A 20,217-nucleotide genomic window follows, 5' to 3' on the forward strand; every position below is an offset into this window, starting at 1 on the left:
TAAACTCTTTTCTGCAGAGAAAAAATATATATACGACATCTACGAAGGCAGTTATCAGACTGTATTCATTGGTATGTGTCCTTACTAACCCAGTTCCATATTAGATACAGCAAAAGAAAGATTATTTACAATGATTAACACATTTGGCAACACTGTCACTAATTAACAACTTTATTTGAAGTGTATGATTGTCTGATTCTGAAGCAAATGCATGACTCTAAAGATGTACATTGCAGGAGTAAAACTTGCAAAATACTAGATGTAACTTCCTCTGTATTTTTGAAATATGGAGTTTCTCTTGAACATATTATCAGGGGAGAGCGCGAACGCAGTCCCCCACTACCAGAAATTATGCAGTCGAGATTCCCACATTTGGGGAATTCGCATGGTATCAGCACAAACCGAGGGTGCAATGGTTGAGCCTCTCCCTGGGTGAACCGCCCTCTTGATCACGGTATCTCCCCTGCCAGGTAAGTATGAGTTGTACACGTCTCAGGCTGGGGTCTCCTTCCCAGAGACACCATGTTGACTCATGGTGCTACAAAAAAAAAAATAAAAAAAATCTACACGTTAACAAAACCAGGAGGTTGTGACTCTACATGTTTACAATACAGAAGAGTCGGTTTTGTATAGAGGCTGACTAAGAGTATTCACATTTTATTTAAAATACACATCTTATTTTCCCATAATGCAATGCTGTATTAGCGTATCAAACGGTAACCCACAATATCCTGTTTCCCCTCTTACTAATAACCACTAACAGCCACATGTTCAGGAGAACTAGAGCTAAATCATACCGCAGCCACAATGTTTGATCACCATCAGATATTCAGAGAAATATATAAAATGACACTAATCGCATCGTTTTTTTTTTTTATGCCCACAGAACGCCTCACTTCCGGTCTCTGCTTCTTCTGGTGCTGCATCCACGCTGCAAGAAGGAACGCTACCGCAGGTCCTTCATCCCAGCTGCCATCAGGCTGTACAACACCAGCCTGAGTCAATGATAACTGTCATTTTTGCACAAATAAACCTGCTTTTTTTTTTTTTTTTTGCACTGCCTTTTTGCACGAACCACTACCTCACCATCTCATAGTTTCTCAAAGTTTAAGCAATTATTTATTTGTAAAGTTTATTCCACCACCACACTGTATATCCAGAATGTCTTTATATTTCTAGTTCTTCTCTATATATTTTTCCGAGAATTGCTACTTTTTGTAAATATTTTTCAAATTTGTATTGTTTTTTTGTTTTGTTTTTTGGTAACTCTTTTCCATGTCGAAGTCGTCTTTGTTTTCTGTATATATATTTTTGCCAAATTCCGTGCTACTGTGACAAGGAAATTTCCCATACGTGGAATTAATAAACATGTCTTATCTTATGTCATACAGAACATAAGATATGTCAAAACTGCCATTAGCTAAATCAAACAAAATAGTCTACGGGTTGCATGTACAAATACACATCTAACTCTTAACGTGACAAATCTTGTTAAAGCACAGCAAACACACACACACCTCCTGAACACTTTAATACTTTTCTGTTTCACTCACAGAGGGGGGTGCACCGTTCCTGGAGGTACTGCAATACCAGGTCGATGCGTGGAGTGGACGGAGCAAGCCCCTATTCCATCTCCCAGTTCCAAAAATCAATTTAATATATGGTCCCCGGGTAGGGGACGTATCAGATATTAAACTGATAAGAACAGATACTACACTTGATCTTAGCCAAAAGGCCGAGAAGCGATAACCTGAAACAGCGTGAGGTAGGAACGTCATTCCGCTCACTGTGACTCTCACTCATGGTTTAACTTGATTTCGAAAACGTAGCAAATAATTAATATATATATAATTAATATATATAATTGATTATGAATATATGATGAATCGAAGCCAAAAGGCTACCCATATTGCGTAGTTTCGTTCTTTTAAATGACGAAAGTAGCAACGTGTTTAAGTTATTCACGTCACGTGACGCACACAGACCAATGAGCGACCGCTACAAAATAACGCTTCAAAATCGTATTTTAGAGATTTGCTGTTGATCGCAGTTATTCTTTATTCTGTTACACATATGATTACGATATAGTACAAGTAAGTCTAATGTCGGGGTCGCGCGCGTGTGTGGATGAAAATAATAAAAAATAATCAACAGTGAAATACATTGAGCTCCGTCTCCCTCTGGTGTAGAGACAGAAAACTGCTACTGTTGCTCATAAGTCACATAACTTGTCTCGTGTTAAGCACACATTTCAGTACGGGCAACTAACGAAGAGCCACGAATCTGAACAAATGTGTGAAATGATTTTAAATACCGCAGCGGTTCAGTACAATCAAGCCTTTTATCGACAGCGCATCAAGTTCATCAAGCACAGGAGCGGAATTGTTTCCGACATTTTTTTATTTTCAAAATAAAAGCTTTATCATCGACAACTAACGGATTTAGTGGCTAATTATTTTTAATTGTTGTTCAAACTGTTTACTGAATTTCAAACGAGAGAAGTCATGTATCACTAAAAATTATTCTGTTTATTATCAAAGTCAACGGGAACTAATATGTATTGCATATTAATGTAAATCCAATGCTCAATACTTGGAGTTAACGAGTAGCAATGGTGTAATTCACCGACTATTAAACTACTCCAGTAGCATGAAGATATTTGAGGAAGAAGCTATTAAAGGGTCGCAAATAATAAGCATTAAAGTTATACAGCACTTTCTGTCAATGTTGCTCCTGCAGTTTTAGTCGGTTTATCGGTTAGCCTAGCTTAGCGGTTATGCTAGCAAAAAAAAAAGTACGCCAGTTAAAAACTTGTTCAAAATGCAACTAGTGTTATCTAGGAATATAATAGTAAAGTTAAAAGACTAGATTAATGGTAATAATAGTAAAAGATGTTGTCAAAGAAAGCTGGTATACACGTACCTGAAACTGTCCTCCACACTTCGCTTACCTTCAGATTGAACTGCGTCATTGCGCGTTGAGTGGCGTAACGTTTCTACAGGTGAAAGGTCAAATTTATCTAAAACACATTTTTATTTTATTTTATTTTTATAATTTGTAGTTACATAAAAAATGGTTACTACACATTTGAGCTAAATTCGCGCATATATAGGGGTTTTATTGATTTTTTTTTAAATTAATTTTGCTAGCTTTTCAAACGAGTTAGCATCGTATTTGGAGAGACAGCAAGCTCAAATCGTGGTATTGGCCACTAGCAGAGGCATTTCCGGTGGTACCCCCACGGTAAATGCCACTATTTCGGGGCGATGTCACGGCAGATGCCACTGGTCGGGGGAGGTACCACGGCAGTTGCCACTGGTCGGGGGAGGTACCACGGCAGTTACCACTGGTCAGAGGAGGTACCACGGCAGTTGCCACTGGTCGGGGGATGTACCACGGCAGTTACCACTGGTCAGAGGAGGTACCACGGCAGTTACCACTGGTCAGAGGAGGTACCACGGCAGTTGCCACTGGTCGGGGGAGGTACCACGGCAGACGCCAGAGTTTAGGGGAGGTACCACGGCAGTTTCCACTGGCAGCTGACAATTTATATTAGTAAATCGACACAAAAACAATTAATTTATTTTGCAGAATACATGTTGATTTGTGCTGAAATAACAATGTCAGCATCAGGGGTCGCGTTAACCGAATATTTTCCGTCATTGACCGTTTTTTTTTTTTTTTTTAATATGACGGAAAAATCTGAAGGCCGTCCGTCATTTTGACAGGCTAACATTGCCAGACTGAACGATTTTGAAAATGTTTACTGTTGTATCGTGAAATATTTTATAAAGACCTGTAAGCTACCAGTTCGTTTAGGACACCAGGTACAACATTATTTATTATTTCATGATTGCTTCATTATTTACGTTATGTTTTCCACCAGAAAAAAAAAAAAAAAAAAAAAAAAAAAACAGTTTTATCGAGTCTTGAATCCGTTACGGTTGCAGAGACTACGCATTTATTCTGAAGAAACCGGAAGTGCTATTACTATGTGATCTTCACTCACTTGATAGCAGAGGTAGTTAGCATGGACGATTATCAGGCAAAAGAAGAGGTGAGTTTGACACATGAAACTTATTATTTCATGTATTTTAATTTTATTTCTTTGGGCCGAATATTTAAAAAATCATGTTTACACATGGCATCCTTTTCTGGGTTTGGATTTGACACAGACTTTGTGCTGTTTTAGAAGACTTTCTTTCGTCCGACTAGCTTAACTGCGTTGTGTATTTCTCGCCTAACAGACTGCTTTTGTCGTCGACGAAGTGAGCAAAATCATTAAAGAGGTAAGAAAAAAAAAAAAATATTAACAGTGTTAATGTTTCATGGTTTGCGTTCATATTTAAGGGTTTAAATTTGAACACAGGGTTTTTATCGGCTCGTTGCTAAAGCTGGCTACCAACTTTCTGTTGCGGTTGCTAGGACACTGTGACGGTTGCTAGGCAGCGTTTTCTAGCTGTCCCACGATAACCTGCACCGTATGACAGAATTATTAGTAACTATTAATATATATATATATATTTTTATATTTTTTTAATCCTGCTCTTATAATAGATACTTGTTGTGTTGTATGACATAATTAGCAATTAGCACTGTGTGTTGATAAGTTTATTTAACTGTTTGTGTAGTCAGTAGAAGCAGCCATAGGAGGAAATGTCTACCAGCACAGAAGAGTCAATCAGTGGACCACCAGTGTAGTGGAGCAGTGCCTCAGTCAACTCAGCAAGCTGGGAAAGCCTTTCAAATACATCGGTACGTGAGAAGCTTCCTCAAAAATAATAGGCCGATGCCTTTTTTTGTGCTCTTAAATGTGTACTAAATGCCAGTATTTGTGTTTCTTTCAGTAAACTGTGTCATCATGCAGAAAAATGGAGCAGGTCTGCAGACAGCTACCTCTTGCTTCTGGGACAACTCTACAGATGGTATATAAATATATATATATATATATATGAGTGTTGTTTAAGTTATGGAAGAAAAGATTTGCATGTAACTGTATTTTGCAATTGGATACGCTCAAGAAGGGCTCACAACTTGAAAAAGAAATGTCTGTCAATGTGCAAGAACCCTAGAAATAGTAATTAATTTTTTTAGAAAGCGTTGTAATTTCAGAAGTGTATGTGTGCAGCTGTGTTACCAGTACTGATGTGCTCTTCTGCTGTGTTCTGCATTCAACAGGAAGCTGTGCAGTGAGATGGGAGAACCAGTCCATGTACTGCATCGTCACAGTTTTTGGACTTGCCATTTGAGCCAACGTGTAGGATTTTCTGTATTTTTTGAAAACTAACGTTATGTTTGTTCATTTTTTTTTTAAATTTAGTAATTAAACCACTACAGTGGTGTATACACTTTGCTTTATTTACACTGCTAGATGTACAGCCTTTACCGCGCGCGAAGCAACAGATATTGCAAATACTCTGAACATGTCAAAAACAACCCCATTTAAGCACCTTGAACCAACACAAGTTACATCCACACTGAAAGAATCAAACATGTACATTTATCAAGTCAAAGCATTTACAAATTTGAGACTGCAGCCCATTCAGAAGAAAAGTACTGTAGAGACAAGGCACCATCTTGTTTAAAATACATATTTGTAGTAGAGAAAAGAAACACATTAGTTTTGGCTGTTCTTGTCCATGAGCTCCAGTTTTGTAAAACACGAGAAAGGACAGCAAGTCCCACATTGTTGGCATTATCATTAAAGATCAGTTCAAATAAAAATGCTGAACGAAGGCAAAAATGATTTGGCCAGTGGAATAACTAATATATGTGCTGGGATAAGAAATGTTTAACATGATAGGCCAGTAGTCTAACAACATAAAAGTTGTGAGAAAAACCCATGTAAGTCGTTAAAATCCATCCATTCACGTTAGATAACACAGTATTGAATGTCATCACTTTTTGGCAAAATAAATACAATCCTCAAAAAGTGCAAATACAAAGCTGCTTTCCCAAGAAATAATAATAATAATAAAAAAAAAAGAATTAAGATGAGTGGTACCTAATCTGGTTAAAGCTCGACAAGTTTGAAGACAAAGAGGATTCATCAACAAATTGTTCAGGAATCAGTGCTAGCAAGCAACATTATACATACAGTTGAAGTTACTATAATGTTGCTTGGATTTGGCCACATCCACGACTTCTCTTTATTCTCAGACTGCGCACAGGAATGGCATGAACAACACAAGAATGTACGGAGACAACAGTGGTTTAACACAAATCATTAACAAATAATTACTGATATCAGTACTTCTCCTGAACCTTTTTAATTTTCAGGTTGTGAAGGAATGCTGGTCATGATGGGAAAATGAGTTTGCAAATTGGTAAAAAAAACAGTTGCTTTACATAGTGTTTGCTTCTTTTGTTTTTAAATGACAAAAAAAAAAAAAAAAAAAGAAAGTGGCTAGACGCCCCACCTTTCAAAAGTACAGTACATTCAGTAGACATGGACTTTCTGCTTCTTTTTAAAAAATATATTTATGTACACTTAGATTTTTATATTACCAATGCAAACGCATCGCATCTGCACGCGACGCAACAAATTCCCACACTTTCCAACGGGGACACGAGAGGAGGGACGACACGCCGTGAAGAAACCCATCAGTCGCTGTCGCTCTCATCCTGGTACTTTGCGGTGGCTTTGATGGCGCGTCCGTTTTGTAAAGGCATGTCTTCATAATCGCTCCTTTACAAAAACAAAAACAAAAACATCAGGAGGGTTAGTTCACCCTAAACAAATATCTAAAAAAGAAGGAGTCTGAAAGTAAGAGATAGAAACACGTACCCGTATATCACTTCATCATCCGAGTCGTTCAGCATGGAGAAAGCTGGATTATCCTTCAACTGAGAGTCTGGAAAATTGAGTAGAATTAGTACATTAATTCAACAAACTCTGCAGCCAGTAACTGACCCGGAAGCTGTTCCGTGTTACCTACCATAAAGGGCGTTTTTGGAGGGAGAATACACAAATGCTAATGTGTACAAGTAAAAGTTGAGCAGGCCGTAGAAGGATAAAAATTCAGCTGGTATTTCTAGAATCAAGGAACCATCTTCTTTCTGTTTCCGTGTCAAATACAGCTAATACACCAAAATAAAATACTCTTTAAAGGATATAGTTCTTGTAATGAGTAGAGAGCTCCGCCACAAAGTTGTCCTGGAGGGCCTTGGCACCAAACCTCAGGTAGAGAATGATCATGCTGAGGGAGAGAAGGAGCGTTAAGAACGACGGGATCAAGCTTCAGAGGAAAAGAAGAAAAGAGTTTCCTTGAACGCACCTTATAACGAGGACCACGAACGTCAGCGCCGTCAGAAACTTAAGCCGGAGGTCTAGTGATTAGAAAGACACAGCTTAATGAATGTTGTTATTAAAGCTCAAGCGCAATAAAATCCGGAGAGATGTGTCGTAATACGATACCTGAGTACGGCATGTTCTTGAGTTCAGAACAAGCTCTGACAACCAGGAATATCAGGTAGAGGATGTAGAGCGCAACTACAATCAGGAAGAAGATCTTCATGCCCTGGAGAAATACTCAAGGCTTTAATTAAACTTTTCAAACGCTAAGCCATAAATTACCCTACTTCAGTTGACTAAATGATTAATGAAGCCGTTTAAAGTTTCATTACAGGTAACAGCCTCACCTGAAAGTTTGCTATATCCACTTTGTACAGATATGTAGGATCCTGGAGTTCATTCACCCTGAAGATACACAAAAGCAGAGCAGATATATTCTCAGCGCTGTTAACACTCAATTTGAATCGGGCTTGCCTGAGTGCAGGGGGGTCGTACTTACGTTTGCCATATTCCAAGTGTAACAGCTGAGAGCCAGAGTAGACCTACAATGATCAGCTTGGGCAGGTAGAACGTCAGGAATCTCCTCTCACCCTGCAGAGGGGAAAATAACAAGATAAGGACTCTTAAAAAAAAAAAGGACTAATAAAATGTAAGGAGAGCTTTTAAGTGTGTTGCCAATACTGCACCCACCTGAACCCTGATACCGTGGTAGACACAGAGCCAGAAGAGCAGCAGAGCGCACAGGAAGAGCGCCTGGAAGAAAGTGTCCAATGTCCCCGGGAACCAGCTGTTCACCAGGAATGACAGCGGGAAGAATGGATCTGAAGAAGAAGAAAAGTAATAAAAAATGCTGCTCAATGCACATTTAGCAACATTTCTCCAACTTCTGGGTGTTTATGAGCTTTTAACTTGAAGTTTCTTTTAGAAACAACATCTAAACTACAATAAAATAGGATTTTATTAATCCCGAAGCAGATTTTTGTGCCACAGAGATTAAAAAATGTGTATAAGTAATATAAGCAAGCATATACGTTAGGTTTAATGTAAGTATATTGCTTTGACCGCTGCATTTGTGAAGTTTAAATAAAAGCTGTTTTCTTCTTTCTTTAAACAGTACTTCAATCACATATCAGGCCACATCCGTTCACGACATTTCAAATGACCTCATTTAAAAGAATCACAACCCTTACAGGGAACTGAAAGTTAAAATGTGAGAGGAGAGAAACTCACCGTTGTAGAGTAGCAGCAAAGGGAGCAGAATAGACATCCACTTCTGCTCTATGCCCCAGTCCCTCATGGAGAATTTCCTCAGTGAATGAGCAAACAGACACTGACGCACACAAACGAAATACTGTTAGTCATCAACATTCAGAAAAAGTTTTGTCTCTGGTCAGAGCGTGCGGATCCTACGGGAAGGATGAAACATTTAATTAACTATGTTCTCACCGTAACAATGAAGGTCAACACCACGAAGACGAACCGGAACCAGATTTCCACTTGTGAGAAGGTGGGATTGTACATTTTCCACTGAAGAGGGAAAAAAATGAGAACAAGAAACGCTGTGAGAATGAGGAATAACAAAAAAAAAACTGGTGTAGTAACAGAAAAATCTAATATTCAAGTGTTTTTCACTTACCACAAACTTAACCTTGAAATCATATGTGATATTTTCAAGGCCTTTGAAGCTGACCACGACCTGGTACTGGGTGTAGTTCAGGTAGCCCAGATGCAGCACAATGATATCATCACATTTCTGTGAGGGGAGACAAAAACACTGCATTACTGCTGGTTCAAACCAACTACACATCAATATCTAACATCTAATCCAGCCTGGTCTCTAACTCAAAGAGAGACGGCCGGGATGCGACCGATACTCACAGCCCCGCACTGTAGTGTACGTGATTTCTGGTGAGCTTGGTTGGTGTGCATCACGCTGGCGTCCTGCATCACTCCCTTTAGGTCGACGTTGATGTCGAAGGGTTGCTTGAAGGCCCCGACTGAAAGACGTTAAATGGTTACAAGATTAAAAAAAAAGCTGTCGGAGTGTTTCAGAGAAGCTCAACATTCAGAACGGCTCATTCTGATGTGACGTCTTACGGTTTTTGTTTTCCACCTGCATCACACAGGTGAGCCATAGCTGCTGGTTGTAGGTGGTGAGGGGAGGAGAAACTAACTTGAAGGGCCCCGTCTGAAAACACACAACGAATGACACGATCAGTTTGTTAATATGAATGATTATTAGTGTCAACACAAAAGAGGACATTCCAATAACAATGCATCTCTATGTTGTCCTTAAAAGTATCATATAAACCACATTTTGTCCTCAAACTTGATGTGTTAGAAGCAGGAAAAATGGGAAAGTTTCAGCGACTTTGACCAAAGGGCCGAATGGTGATGGCTAAATGACCAGGTCGGGGCATTTCCAAAACTACAGCTCTTGTGGGGTGTTCCTGTACAGTGTGTACAGTGGTCATCATTATCTAACAAAAGCAGTTCAAAGAAGGAAAAGCAGTGAACTGTGACAGGGTAGTACGCAGCCGAGGCTCAACGATACAAGCGAGGAAAGGCTGGCGTGAACCTACTGCAGCTCAAACTGCTGAAAATAGTATGGTTGGTTGTGACACAAAGTTGTCAGAACACACAGTGTAACGCAGAACCTACACCCATGATGGGCATCTGGAATCTCTTTACAGTGCAGAGATCAAGGAGTGGATGTTCTTTGCTTATCTGTGGAAGATATGGCACCAGGACGCCTTACTTAATCTGCAGCAACGTTCACGTGGTCGCACGTGTGTCAAAGTGTAAATGCAAGGAACAGTGACTCATCCATGAGATCATCAGTGATTTGATTGGTGGTTTGTGATGTGGCTGATCGGCGTACGCTGTATATTAAAACATCTGCGTTTGCAGCATATTGCAAGACAGTCACTTCTTCTACAAGCAACATGATATCTGTAACTGAAGTAATCAAGCTTCTGTATATTTTTAGAAAAGTCAGACATGTGCTGAAGTCACAGTAACATAGTAAACAAACGCAAACACAGCAAAAACAAAACAACAAAAAAGTGCAAGAGCGGATCTTACCTTAACAGAAAAGTTTTTTGCAAGAAACTGATCGCCATTGTGCTCTTGCTCGGCAATAATCCCAGGACCTGCAAAAAATGAACAAAACACAAATTAGGCTTTCCTCAGCGTTAAGTCCCAGAAACACGAGTACCTTCATTTAGAAAGAACTCTCAATTTAGCTGATACTGTGAAAAAAAAAATCATGAATTTCATGTATAGAATAGAAGAAGAACAGAATGTCTTTATTGTCGTTGTGGTACAACGAAATGGAGGTGGCCTGAGGTCCCCCCTTAGGCGCAGTAAAAAAACAAATAAGGTAAGGAATGTAAGACAAATAGAATAAAAAAATATCTACATAATCATCTGTTATTGTACTTGTTTGTGAGAAACTATTGCACATTACACATATGAAAGTTATTATAAGTCGCACATATGAAATTACTGCACACATGTATTGCACATTACTACGGGAATTACGTACATTCACTTTATTTCTTTAGTGTTGGAGTTGTTCTGTGCGATTATGGCTCTTATGGCCTAGAAGCCATTGCTCAGTCTGTTAGTACTGGCCTTCATTGTTCTGAACCGTCTTACCAGATGGTAGCAGCTCAAAGATTTAGTATCGCCAGTATCGGCGTTCCTCAGGCAGCGGGAGTCGTATAGTTCATATATCATGTGTGATTTTTCTGCGAGCAGCTGGATGACAGTTTTAACCAGTACGTGAGAGACACCGAGACAAACGGGCCGATATTAAATTGTCGATCTTGATCCTATAAACTTTGACAAGCTTAATGTAAAGAAAAATGTACTTTATGCTCTTGATAAGCTGTGTCACAGAAGAGTGGGGGGCATTTATGATACCAGCGTATAAAAATATGATCTGGAAAGCCTCAGAACAGAGGAAAAAGTTTTTCTAATGTCCTGTTATCAGAGCTTGATAACAGCTGGTGACATGTCCTGAATGACTCACTAATCCTCTGTGTCTCAATGTCTGCCTTAAACATGTACTTCCGACCGACACCGAGCTTTAGGCGACACTTCAGTGATATTTATCAGACATACCTGCGATCCCAATGAAGACTGTGATGCCGAAGCAGATGAGGAACACCACAAACACCAGGACAAAGTGTCTTTTAGACAGGGTGTAGAGCCGCATGGGAGCCAGTCTGTCACAGGAGGACATTTATTAGGTTCAGCACACACTAGCTAACCGTCAAAGCTAGAAGGAAGAAGAAGAAAGTACTTGGTGATATTTGCTTTCAGGTTAATGCTGTCAGTCCAGATCCTGTGGTTCAGGTTCAGGTATGTCAACACTGCTAGCATCCGGGCTAGTTTATGCTAGCAGTGGCAGCAGCAGCAGCATAAACTAGCCCGCAGAGTGGGGGTTTTTAATCACACGTTTAAGCGTCCCCCGGGGGTGTGTGTGTGTGTCGAGTGTGTCCGCGGGTGTCAAGTCGTACACTTACCGCTCCATTTCTTTCCGACTGCGGTCTTGGCGGCGAGAAAAAAACGATACAATGTTACAGTTAATCTACATCCGTGTAGCAACATCAGCCTGCGACAACTGGAACGCGACGTCACCGAACGGGAGGGGGCGTGGCCACGTGACGCAAGCGAGGAAACGGGATCTTGAAGGGGGAGTTTGTTTGAGGTAGTGGGACGAGGAGGCAGTATCCGTCTGTACATCCGCGTGTGTTAACTCTTTCGAGCGGCGCACACAACACAGTTCGTCTTTACTAGGCCCATTTAAGACGTTGCATTAACATCCGATCACAAGTAGTGGCCAGTTTAAAGTACAAGTGTGAACACCCCCCCAGAACGCACGTGGAGACGCATTTTTAATAATATCAGGTGTGAACCCGGTGTGAACACTTGCCCTGAATGCAAAGTCTGACCAGGACCTAAGTGCTGTTTCACTTATATCTTTTATTTAGCCAAATATCTGTGCAGTTTAAAGTCTAAATGTATTATGAATGAACGCCATCTGGTACGAAAAGAAGTTGTGCGCATGTGTAGCATAATTACTAATAACTAGCATTGCTTAAAGCCTACTCATTTATTTATTCATTTACAATTTGATAGACACAGTTCAGATTTCTAACCTATAGTGCTGAGTACATACCTGCATCTGTATCAAGTGTAATTTTACGTTTGGTTTTGCATACAGGTCGCTTATCATTTGTAAAACACTGATATTCAAATTTAACATCATAAACAGTGCTAAACGTGAACGCAGGTGTCAAGGTGAGCCAAAGTTTAGTCTAGTATTTATCTGATTCTGGGCTTTAGAAACAGACACTGACACGTAATGACGTCTTAAAGCCTACGTGCGTAAGACGTAATTACGTAATTACGTCTGTCCTTCTTAAGAAGAGCACTGCAACCATGAGATATTTCTCTGTGGTAGTTTAGTATTTTAGTATACGCTAAAATATAAAATTGTAATGTCATCTGCCTACTAAAGATTATTTTTTATTTTTATGGAAGTTGAGTAAAAAAGTCCATCACAAAAAAAAAAAAAAAAAAACTGTCCTCAGAAATAGTTTATCAACATTTCTGGGACAGCTGAGCTTACAAAAAAGAAATTGGACAAAAATATTGTGTGTTTAATTAGTCAGAGAAATAGATAATTTCCTTTATGTACCCTGTATAGCCTTTAATTTATTATTTTTTTCTTGTTAATCTGTCTTTGATCTGCAGAAAAATCCCATGACTTCTGTCTTTTTAGGGATTTGTGTTAAATGCAAATGTAAAAACAATAAAAACGTAACATCTTAAGGTGGTACGAGAAAATACGCCAAACACAGATTTAAAAATCTCGTCCCAGAGGTCGACACTTGTTGCCTTTGATGGAAATCACGAGGCCTATGCATCGTTTAAATCGTGGGTTTATCTGCCAGATGTTCTCACATGAATACCATCAATAAGAAAATGCAGCCAACACATTTTCTGACGATTTTTAGGTGTTTCCGGCATTCATGTTTAGCGCATTTCCACTGAAACCTTTCATCTTGCTATTCCGTATTATCTTAAATGTAAAACAACACATACATATAATGCAGTACACGACTGGTGTTGAGACATCGAGAGACAACAGGCCGTTCCCATCAAGCAGATTGTGCATTATAATTCACATTATGTAACAATAAATGTATTATAGCGCATCGTGAAGGAGCTCCACCATTATTATTAAGATGTCCACCTACCTATAAAAGCGATCATCTCGGTAGGGTGTCAGATCCTCCTTCAGCTCGTTGTAGGCCTCCTGTATCTTCCTACAGAAGTATTTCAGCTCGCTGTACAGAGGGTTTTCCAAACCGGACGAGTAGTCGGTGTCCATTATCACACACCGAGCCGTCTGGCGGCTGAAAATGGCGATGGGAAAACAACCTGCGGCCTTCGATGCAAAAAAAAAAAAAGCACCGTGACCTGTCCGTATTGTTGCTCGTTTAATTAAAAGTGCAGCCGAAGCTGTTTTGTTTGTGTCGTTTCAAAGAGAGAAAGAAAAAAAAAAAAGCAGAGAGGCAGTCACCGTCAACACACTGAATAAAAGGGGGGCAAGTCACGTGATCTGGATTCAGCACCATGGAGAGAGACAGGCAGCAGGAAGCCACAGAGACATGGATGTGTGATATTATACCACAGACTGTTTATAAAAGTCTGTGTATTATCTCATAAACAACCAGTTAGAGTTTACAGTGATTCTTACCATCATCTTTGTAATACTGACAACATTTCTCATAATAATGAGTCATAATTATGATAAATCAATGTCATAACAGACAACAACAGACCTTCACATGCCCTTAGAAATCATTGAAACCATTAAAGCCTATTAAGGACTATACTACATTTAGAATTCACTGTAACTCATTTGCATTGGGTCACAAGTTTACATACACTCAGTTGACCATCATCGGAGAAAACGGGGAAGACTTGCAAGCCTTAAGAACGCAATGCCAACCATGAAGCATGGAGGTGGCAGCATCATAGTGAGAGTGTCTGGTTCTCTTCAGGAAATAGATGGCATCACGGTAGAAGGAGGATTGTACGGCTGTACTGAAGCAACATCTCAAGATATCAGATAGGAAGTTAAAGCTTATTGCTCCAGTTTCAGCTTTTCTTCATTAGCCCGCTCTAGAATACAATTTAAAATCCTCCTCCTTACATATAAGGTATCTTAAAGACCTCATTGTACCATATCATCCCAAAAGGTCACTTCGATCTCAAAGTACAGGAGTACTTGTGGTTCCTGGGATTACAAAAGTAGAATGGGAGCTAGAGCCTTCAGATATCTGGCTCCTCTTCTGTGGAACCAGCTCCCAGTTTGGGTTCGGGAGACAGACACCCTCTCTACTTTTAAGGTTATGCTTAAGACTTTCCTTTTTGATGAAGCTTATAGTTAGGTCTGGACTAAACCATCCCTTAGTTATGCTACAATAGGCCTAGGCTGCTGGGTGATGATGCACTAAGCACACGTCCTCTACTCTCTTTCCTCTCGCACCGAGCTCCTGTCCTCTAATTTCTTCTCTGTTACTAGTCATGCAGTTCTGTGCTACTACTGTATAGCATGTTAACTGCTGTGTAAAAGGGAGTTCTTCCTTGGCACCGTCGCCTTCATGCTCACTCTGGGGGTCTCAGGCATAAAGTTGTGGAAAAAGGGCTCAAGAAAAGCAAAGTCAAGGGTAGTTCAGATAAATCAGACAAAAGATTTGTGGGAAGAACTGAAAAAGTGTATACTAGCAAGGAGGTGTACAGATCTGAGTCGGTTACACCAGTTGTGTCAGGAAGAATGGGCTAAAACTTATTGTAAGAAGTGTGTGTGAAGGTAATGCTGCCAAATACTACATGTATGTAAGCTTCCACTTTAGTATTTCATTAAAACATTGAAATATTAGTTGTTGATAGACACTGAATGGTGAGGAAAACAGGGTTTTGCTGTGGCAGTGTGGAGGGGGGTGACTCCAGGACGCTGGAATTCACTGTTAAGCCTTCTCGAGGTGTCGTGGGCCTAACTTCACGAAACATCGGTGAAGGGAGGTGCCCACTTGAAAACCCCAATGACATGCTGCATACTGCTGTTGTTTAGGCCAGGTTCCTGATATCTTTATGTTGCTTGGTAGCTATGGTTAGCTGCTGAGCGGGCCATACAAGCCAGCAGCGTTAGGTTAGCTTATATTTCACAAGGTTTGCATTATCCTCTGCTGCTCCGTGGGCCTACAAGCATTTACTTAGTTTATTTAGACTGTAGGTTAAGCTAGCCAGCAGTATTTGGTTAGCTTATATTTCACAAGGTTTGAGTTAGCGTCTGCTGCTGAGCGGGCCATACAAGCCAGCAGCATTTACTTAGTTTATTTAGATTGTAGGTTAAGCGTCATATCACATGACTATAGGTTTATCAGGGTTTCTCAGTTGGACAGGGCCTCTAAATGTGTTTTGCCTGGGATTTTGGCACAAGGGATTGTTACATCTTATCCTGTGTATTAATGAATGTCAAAATCATGAGAAAACTCTTATGAGATATATATACAAACTGTATCTTGTCATTCTAAAATACGTGGTCATAGAAAATCATATGTATTGTTGGTAAATTTATTAAAACTAATAAGTTATCTCAGTATAACAGGGTTCCCACTCCTAACCTGAAATTATTTTCCAGGACTTTTCCAGGACATTTTCAGCTGCTACAGAGACAAGTTATCATGTCATACACTAATACATTCCCCTGTCCCGCTCTTTGTTTGGAATGATACTAGCGACACTGGCACTTTTCAACTTACTGTAGTCCCGAGTTTTGTCTCTAGGCGCAGGGTCTGAAAAGTCGCTAAAGCCAGAAATTCTCTGCTAAAGCTAGCGACAAAATCAAATTTGATTTACTGGTAGTGTCACGTGGGGCACTGCGCTGGCTAGAAGCAGAGAAGCTCTGTGCCGTATGTTGCCCAGAAGACATGCATGCGCTTAACTTTTAACCCATTTGCATTCGCTCAGAAGGCAGGGGGAAGGTAAATAATTTTCCAGGATAACTTAATAATTTCCAGGACATTTGACCTTTTTTCTCATTTTCCATATGTTTTCCATGACTGGAAAATTGGTCAATCATTTTCAAGGTTTTCCAGGTTTTCCAGGACGCGTGGGAACCCTGTATAATATGTCTATGAGTTTGGTGTAAGTTATTCCACAACATTTTGACAGCACACAGTTTTTTTTTTTTCTGAAACAATGACATTTTATTCAAAAGATGCGTGACATATACAATTATAAAATAATTTATACATGGCATGCCTTTACTATCCATTCACTATAAACGTTCAGTCACCAAATCAGACTTTTTTTTCCAAGTGTTTTTTTTTTTTTTTTGTCATTTAAGTCTGCATCTACAAATACAAAGCACAGATCTTTTCTAAAGAAAAGCCAAAACCCTACGGTATATCTACAACAGGTCAGTTTAAAGTGAATCGTTAAACCGAGTCCACAGGCTGAACGTGAACTCGGCGGCTTTACACTAGTGAACTCATGAACGACGCGTTTCTGTGTGTGTGTGTGTGTGAGAAGCCATGAGCGCACACACACACACGTCTTGAGGGTAACAGATTTAACACTGATGGGATTGGTAGACTGCACAGCTGAATACAGACACACCTCGACTTGACAGTTACACTCTACACAACTAGTTTACCAACTACATTAAACTGGGCACTTGCTCATTCACATCTTTTCCATCCAATGCAAACTTCACAAAACATTGAAAATTTGCTCGACCCCCTCTCTCCGTCGTCTCCCCCCCTCCCACCCCCAACCAGCCCCCCGACGTTCCCACCTCACAACTTGGGCTACACCTGTAACAAACTTTTATCAACACAAAGAAATGTTCAGAAATCTCCACAATATACAGTATGTATAGATACTTTTATCTCCTTTAGGAAATAATATCATAAATAAAATGTACAGACCAGCAACTGAGATGCTGAACTAAAAGAAAGGTACGTGGTCAAAAGCAATGACAAAGGTTTTTTTTTTTTTTTTTGTTGTTTTTTCTCCAAAGAAAATATTGCACAACTTACACAAAAAAAAAAAAAGATGGGTATTACCTTTATGACATGCTCACGTTCTTTTTATTTTTAGGATCTTAAGAGACTTTTTTCCTCTCCATTCCAACAACCTCCCACTAACAGACATGCATCTTTTTCGTAATATGGACAGATCACAATAAAGTAAATGTAATAATCTCATTAATCTCAGAGACCAACACGGATCTGGTCCAAAAAAAAAAAAAAAAAAAAAAAAAAAGTGAAGATTCACTTCCCTGTCGGCCTGTTTGTTTCCAACGTTAAAATTTAGCAAATGCATACTTTGGCACGAATATTTGAGGCGATTCTTATCACACCTACGCTTTTCTAATAAGCCTAAATATTACCGCACGTTGGTAGACGTCTTGGCTAACCTTCTTACGCGAGTTAAAACTATCGCAGATATTTGCAATGTGCCTAATTATTCACTACTGCCAGACGGCCTTTTTGCTCTTCGCCCTTTTTTGTCGCTCAACACAACGAAAGCAGCTTCACTGCCTGAAACTAAAAACAATAAACCAGCTTCCCAGATGTCGGAGTCAGCTTATTAAAACGGGACAGGTTTCACTAGCTTCATTCTTCATTGGAGTTCTGACTTTGAAGGTTCAGTGACAATGATTTCAGCTTTAATGCTTCTTCTTCTTCTTTTTAGTTTGTTTGTGGTTGTAGCTGTTAAAATGAACAGCACTACAGCTCTGCTCCACACCTGAAATCATACTTAAAACACAGTGGAGACGAGTGCGTGAACAGAAATCTGTCACCCACGTCTCTACATTTGCAACATTTACATACGACTGCTTCGTATTTACACGACTTCTGAAAAGAGTATGAAATGGCATAGGTGGAACATACAAAAATATTTCCTGTACCTTGCTTACATGTTTAGTGTGGTCTCTAAGAGCAGGGACAGCCCCGCCACCTCCCCTCCCCTCCCCAAACTACATACGCACTTCACAGAAGTGACAGCAGGTGACAAATCACTTCATGCCAGCGGTTCAGTTTTTCAGTCGAGGCCTTACGGACGTCTTTGGCACTCATGTCACCACGTGTAGCTAAATAACCAAGTAGAGCGTCTGCCAGCCGAAGCCACTCTGTACACTACTCCCACCTGAATTCTCCTGACGACGACGACAGCAATGTTCAAATTCAGTCTCCCAATTAAAGCAAGTAAGAAAACTGTGATGACAGGATGTGAGGATTGTGTATCACAAACAATGACAACAATGTTAAAATTCATATCTGAATAGATAAACGACAACATGTACATATAAATTAATCCATGTAGCAGAGAAACATTTCTTCTTCCTTCAAAGTCCAATGTGGAAAAGACTGCACTTCACCTCAGCTATATATTTTACTCCTTTAGCGTTTTTTTTAACAGTGGCGAAACCTTTCACGACGGTGAAAAGCCTGGACTCCTAAGTAGTGCTTCTAATTGATGCATATATCTATAAGCTTCAATTGAAGACAGACTGAGATAGTAACAAAAGAAATGGCGGAGAGCATAAACAAAAAAAAGACCCTCCTACGCTCTCTCGCCGCGTTTAGTCATTTAATAAAATCCTAAAAGCAAAAGCAGTATAATAAAGTGGTAACTGTTTCACTAAAGGTTTGTACAGCAATGGATTTCAGTGCCCAGTAGTACCTGTGCGCTCTGGGGAAAAACAACAAACGATCTCCAGAGTGTGGTTTTCAAGTATTACTGCTGCTTCTTCTTCTTTTGAAAACTGCACCGTGATCATCTCCCTCTTTCTCTTTTAACCTACGGGTTATCACATCAATAAGCTTCTTCTAGCTAAAGCAGCATTTATTTGCATGGTGATTACCAAAGCTCAGCTCTTTGGCCCTACATGCGGGTGTAGGGGTGCCGCCGAATGCCAAAAACGGATCTGACAGCATCCTCGACAAATGCAGCCGAATGCAGCATCGTGTAGTGCAGCGTGATTGTATTTCTCTCCAGGGCCAGGGCTGATTTTTTTTTTTTAGTCCAAAATCCACTCCCCCAAGAGTTTATTAATCTCAAATGAAACGACGGTGCCCTTTCAACAGATTGCATTTAAGTCCCAGATATAACTCGGGGTAAGTAAGAGAGGGAACATCTCATTTGAGGCGTTGAGTGACGTTGGCCAAAGCTACTGCAAAGGCCTGGACAGCAGAGAAGGGATACTGGAAGTCTAGGATGTAGGCGTTGCCGTCAATCCTGCCAAACTGCATCACCTGTGTAGAAAAACAACACAAATGCATCACTAGCACACCAACGAGCCTTGAACAATCACTTTGAAACATGTAGTGAGTAGGGCTGAACGATATATCGTTATCGTATCTATATCGAGATATGAACATTCGAGATATTAATATCGAAAAAGCAACGATGTAAACGATATAGACCAATGACAAACATACGAGGGCGGGAGTGAGGGAGACGGAGATTGATACGCGCACACACACTACATACACCGCGGGGAAATTAAAAAGAAAGAAAGTGGCATGAGTGTGGAAGATAATGCGGCCGGTGGCGGTGCAGAATAGAGGGTGACAATTTTTCGGGACTCCGAATCAGTCCCGCAGTACGGGAGTCAGTTTCACTGTTGGTAACGTGACAGGGACGGGATAGAGCAAATAATCAACGGGAGCGGGACGGAGCCGGAGATTAAATTAAAATATGACGCTGCAATGCGGTGAGTGAGCCCAACTTTAGAGAACAACATAGGGAGCGGGACGGGATTTGCGAGTCTTTCTCTCCTGATTTTGCGGGACAGGATTTTTGTTGGGGGGCAGTCACGTGATCGG

General features: G+C 40.2%; 3 protein-coding genes across 3 annotated transcripts in view; 1 reads left to right on the forward strand and 2 right to left on the reverse strand.

Moving 5' to 3' along the window:
* The first annotated feature begins 4,011 nt into the window (after positions 1-4,011).
* On the forward strand, positions 4,012-6,246 carry dynlt1b (dynein light chain Tctex-type 1b). The gene is made up of 5 exons (XM_084560523.1): positions 4,012-4,057; positions 4,248-4,289; positions 4,632-4,755; positions 4,848-4,925; positions 5,179-6,246. The coding sequence occupies exons 1-5, from the start codon at positions 4,031-4,033 to the stop codon at positions 5,247-5,249; spliced, it is 342 nt and encodes a 113-aa protein (XP_084416649.1). The 5' UTR covers positions 4,012-4,030; the 3' UTR covers positions 5,250-6,246.
* A 133-nt stretch (positions 6,247-6,379) lies between these two features.
* On the reverse strand, positions 6,380-12,009 carry tmem181 (transmembrane protein 181). The gene is made up of 17 exons (XM_084560521.1): positions 11,827-12,009; positions 11,423-11,526; positions 10,379-10,446; positions 9,392-9,482; positions 9,173-9,291; positions 8,931-9,047; positions 8,741-8,821; positions 8,525-8,624; positions 7,985-8,115; positions 7,794-7,885; positions 7,642-7,699; positions 7,418-7,520; positions 7,278-7,329; positions 7,117-7,199; positions 6,939-7,028; positions 6,788-6,854; positions 6,380-6,688 (listed from the first exon to the last, which is right to left on the reverse strand). Exons 1-17 carry the CDS (start codon positions 11,832-11,834, stop codon positions 6,604-6,606), a joined length of 1,449 nt encoding a protein of 482 aa, XP_084416647.1. The 5' UTR covers positions 11,835-12,009; the 3' UTR covers positions 6,380-6,603.
* Positions 12,010-17,179: 5,170 nt separating this feature from the next.
* The window catches only part of tulp4a (TUB like protein 4a), a gene marked incomplete at its 5' end in the record, with an annotated part of 29,855 nt that continues 26,817 nt past the window's right edge, over positions 17,180-20,217 (reverse strand). Inside the window, one exon of the mRNA XM_084559667.1 lies at positions 17,180-19,644. Within this exon, the coding sequence (XP_084415793.1) occupies positions 19,528-19,644 (117 nt within the window). The 3' untranslated portion in view covers positions 17,180-19,527. The remainder of the gene's footprint in view (positions 19,645-20,217) is intronic.

The sequence above is a fragment of the Chelon labrosus genome (genome assembly GCF_963514085.1).
Source record: "Chelon labrosus genome assembly, chromosome: 14".
Classification (NCBI taxonomy): domain Eukaryota; kingdom Metazoa; phylum Chordata; class Actinopteri; order Mugiliformes; family Mugilidae; genus Chelon; species Chelon labrosus.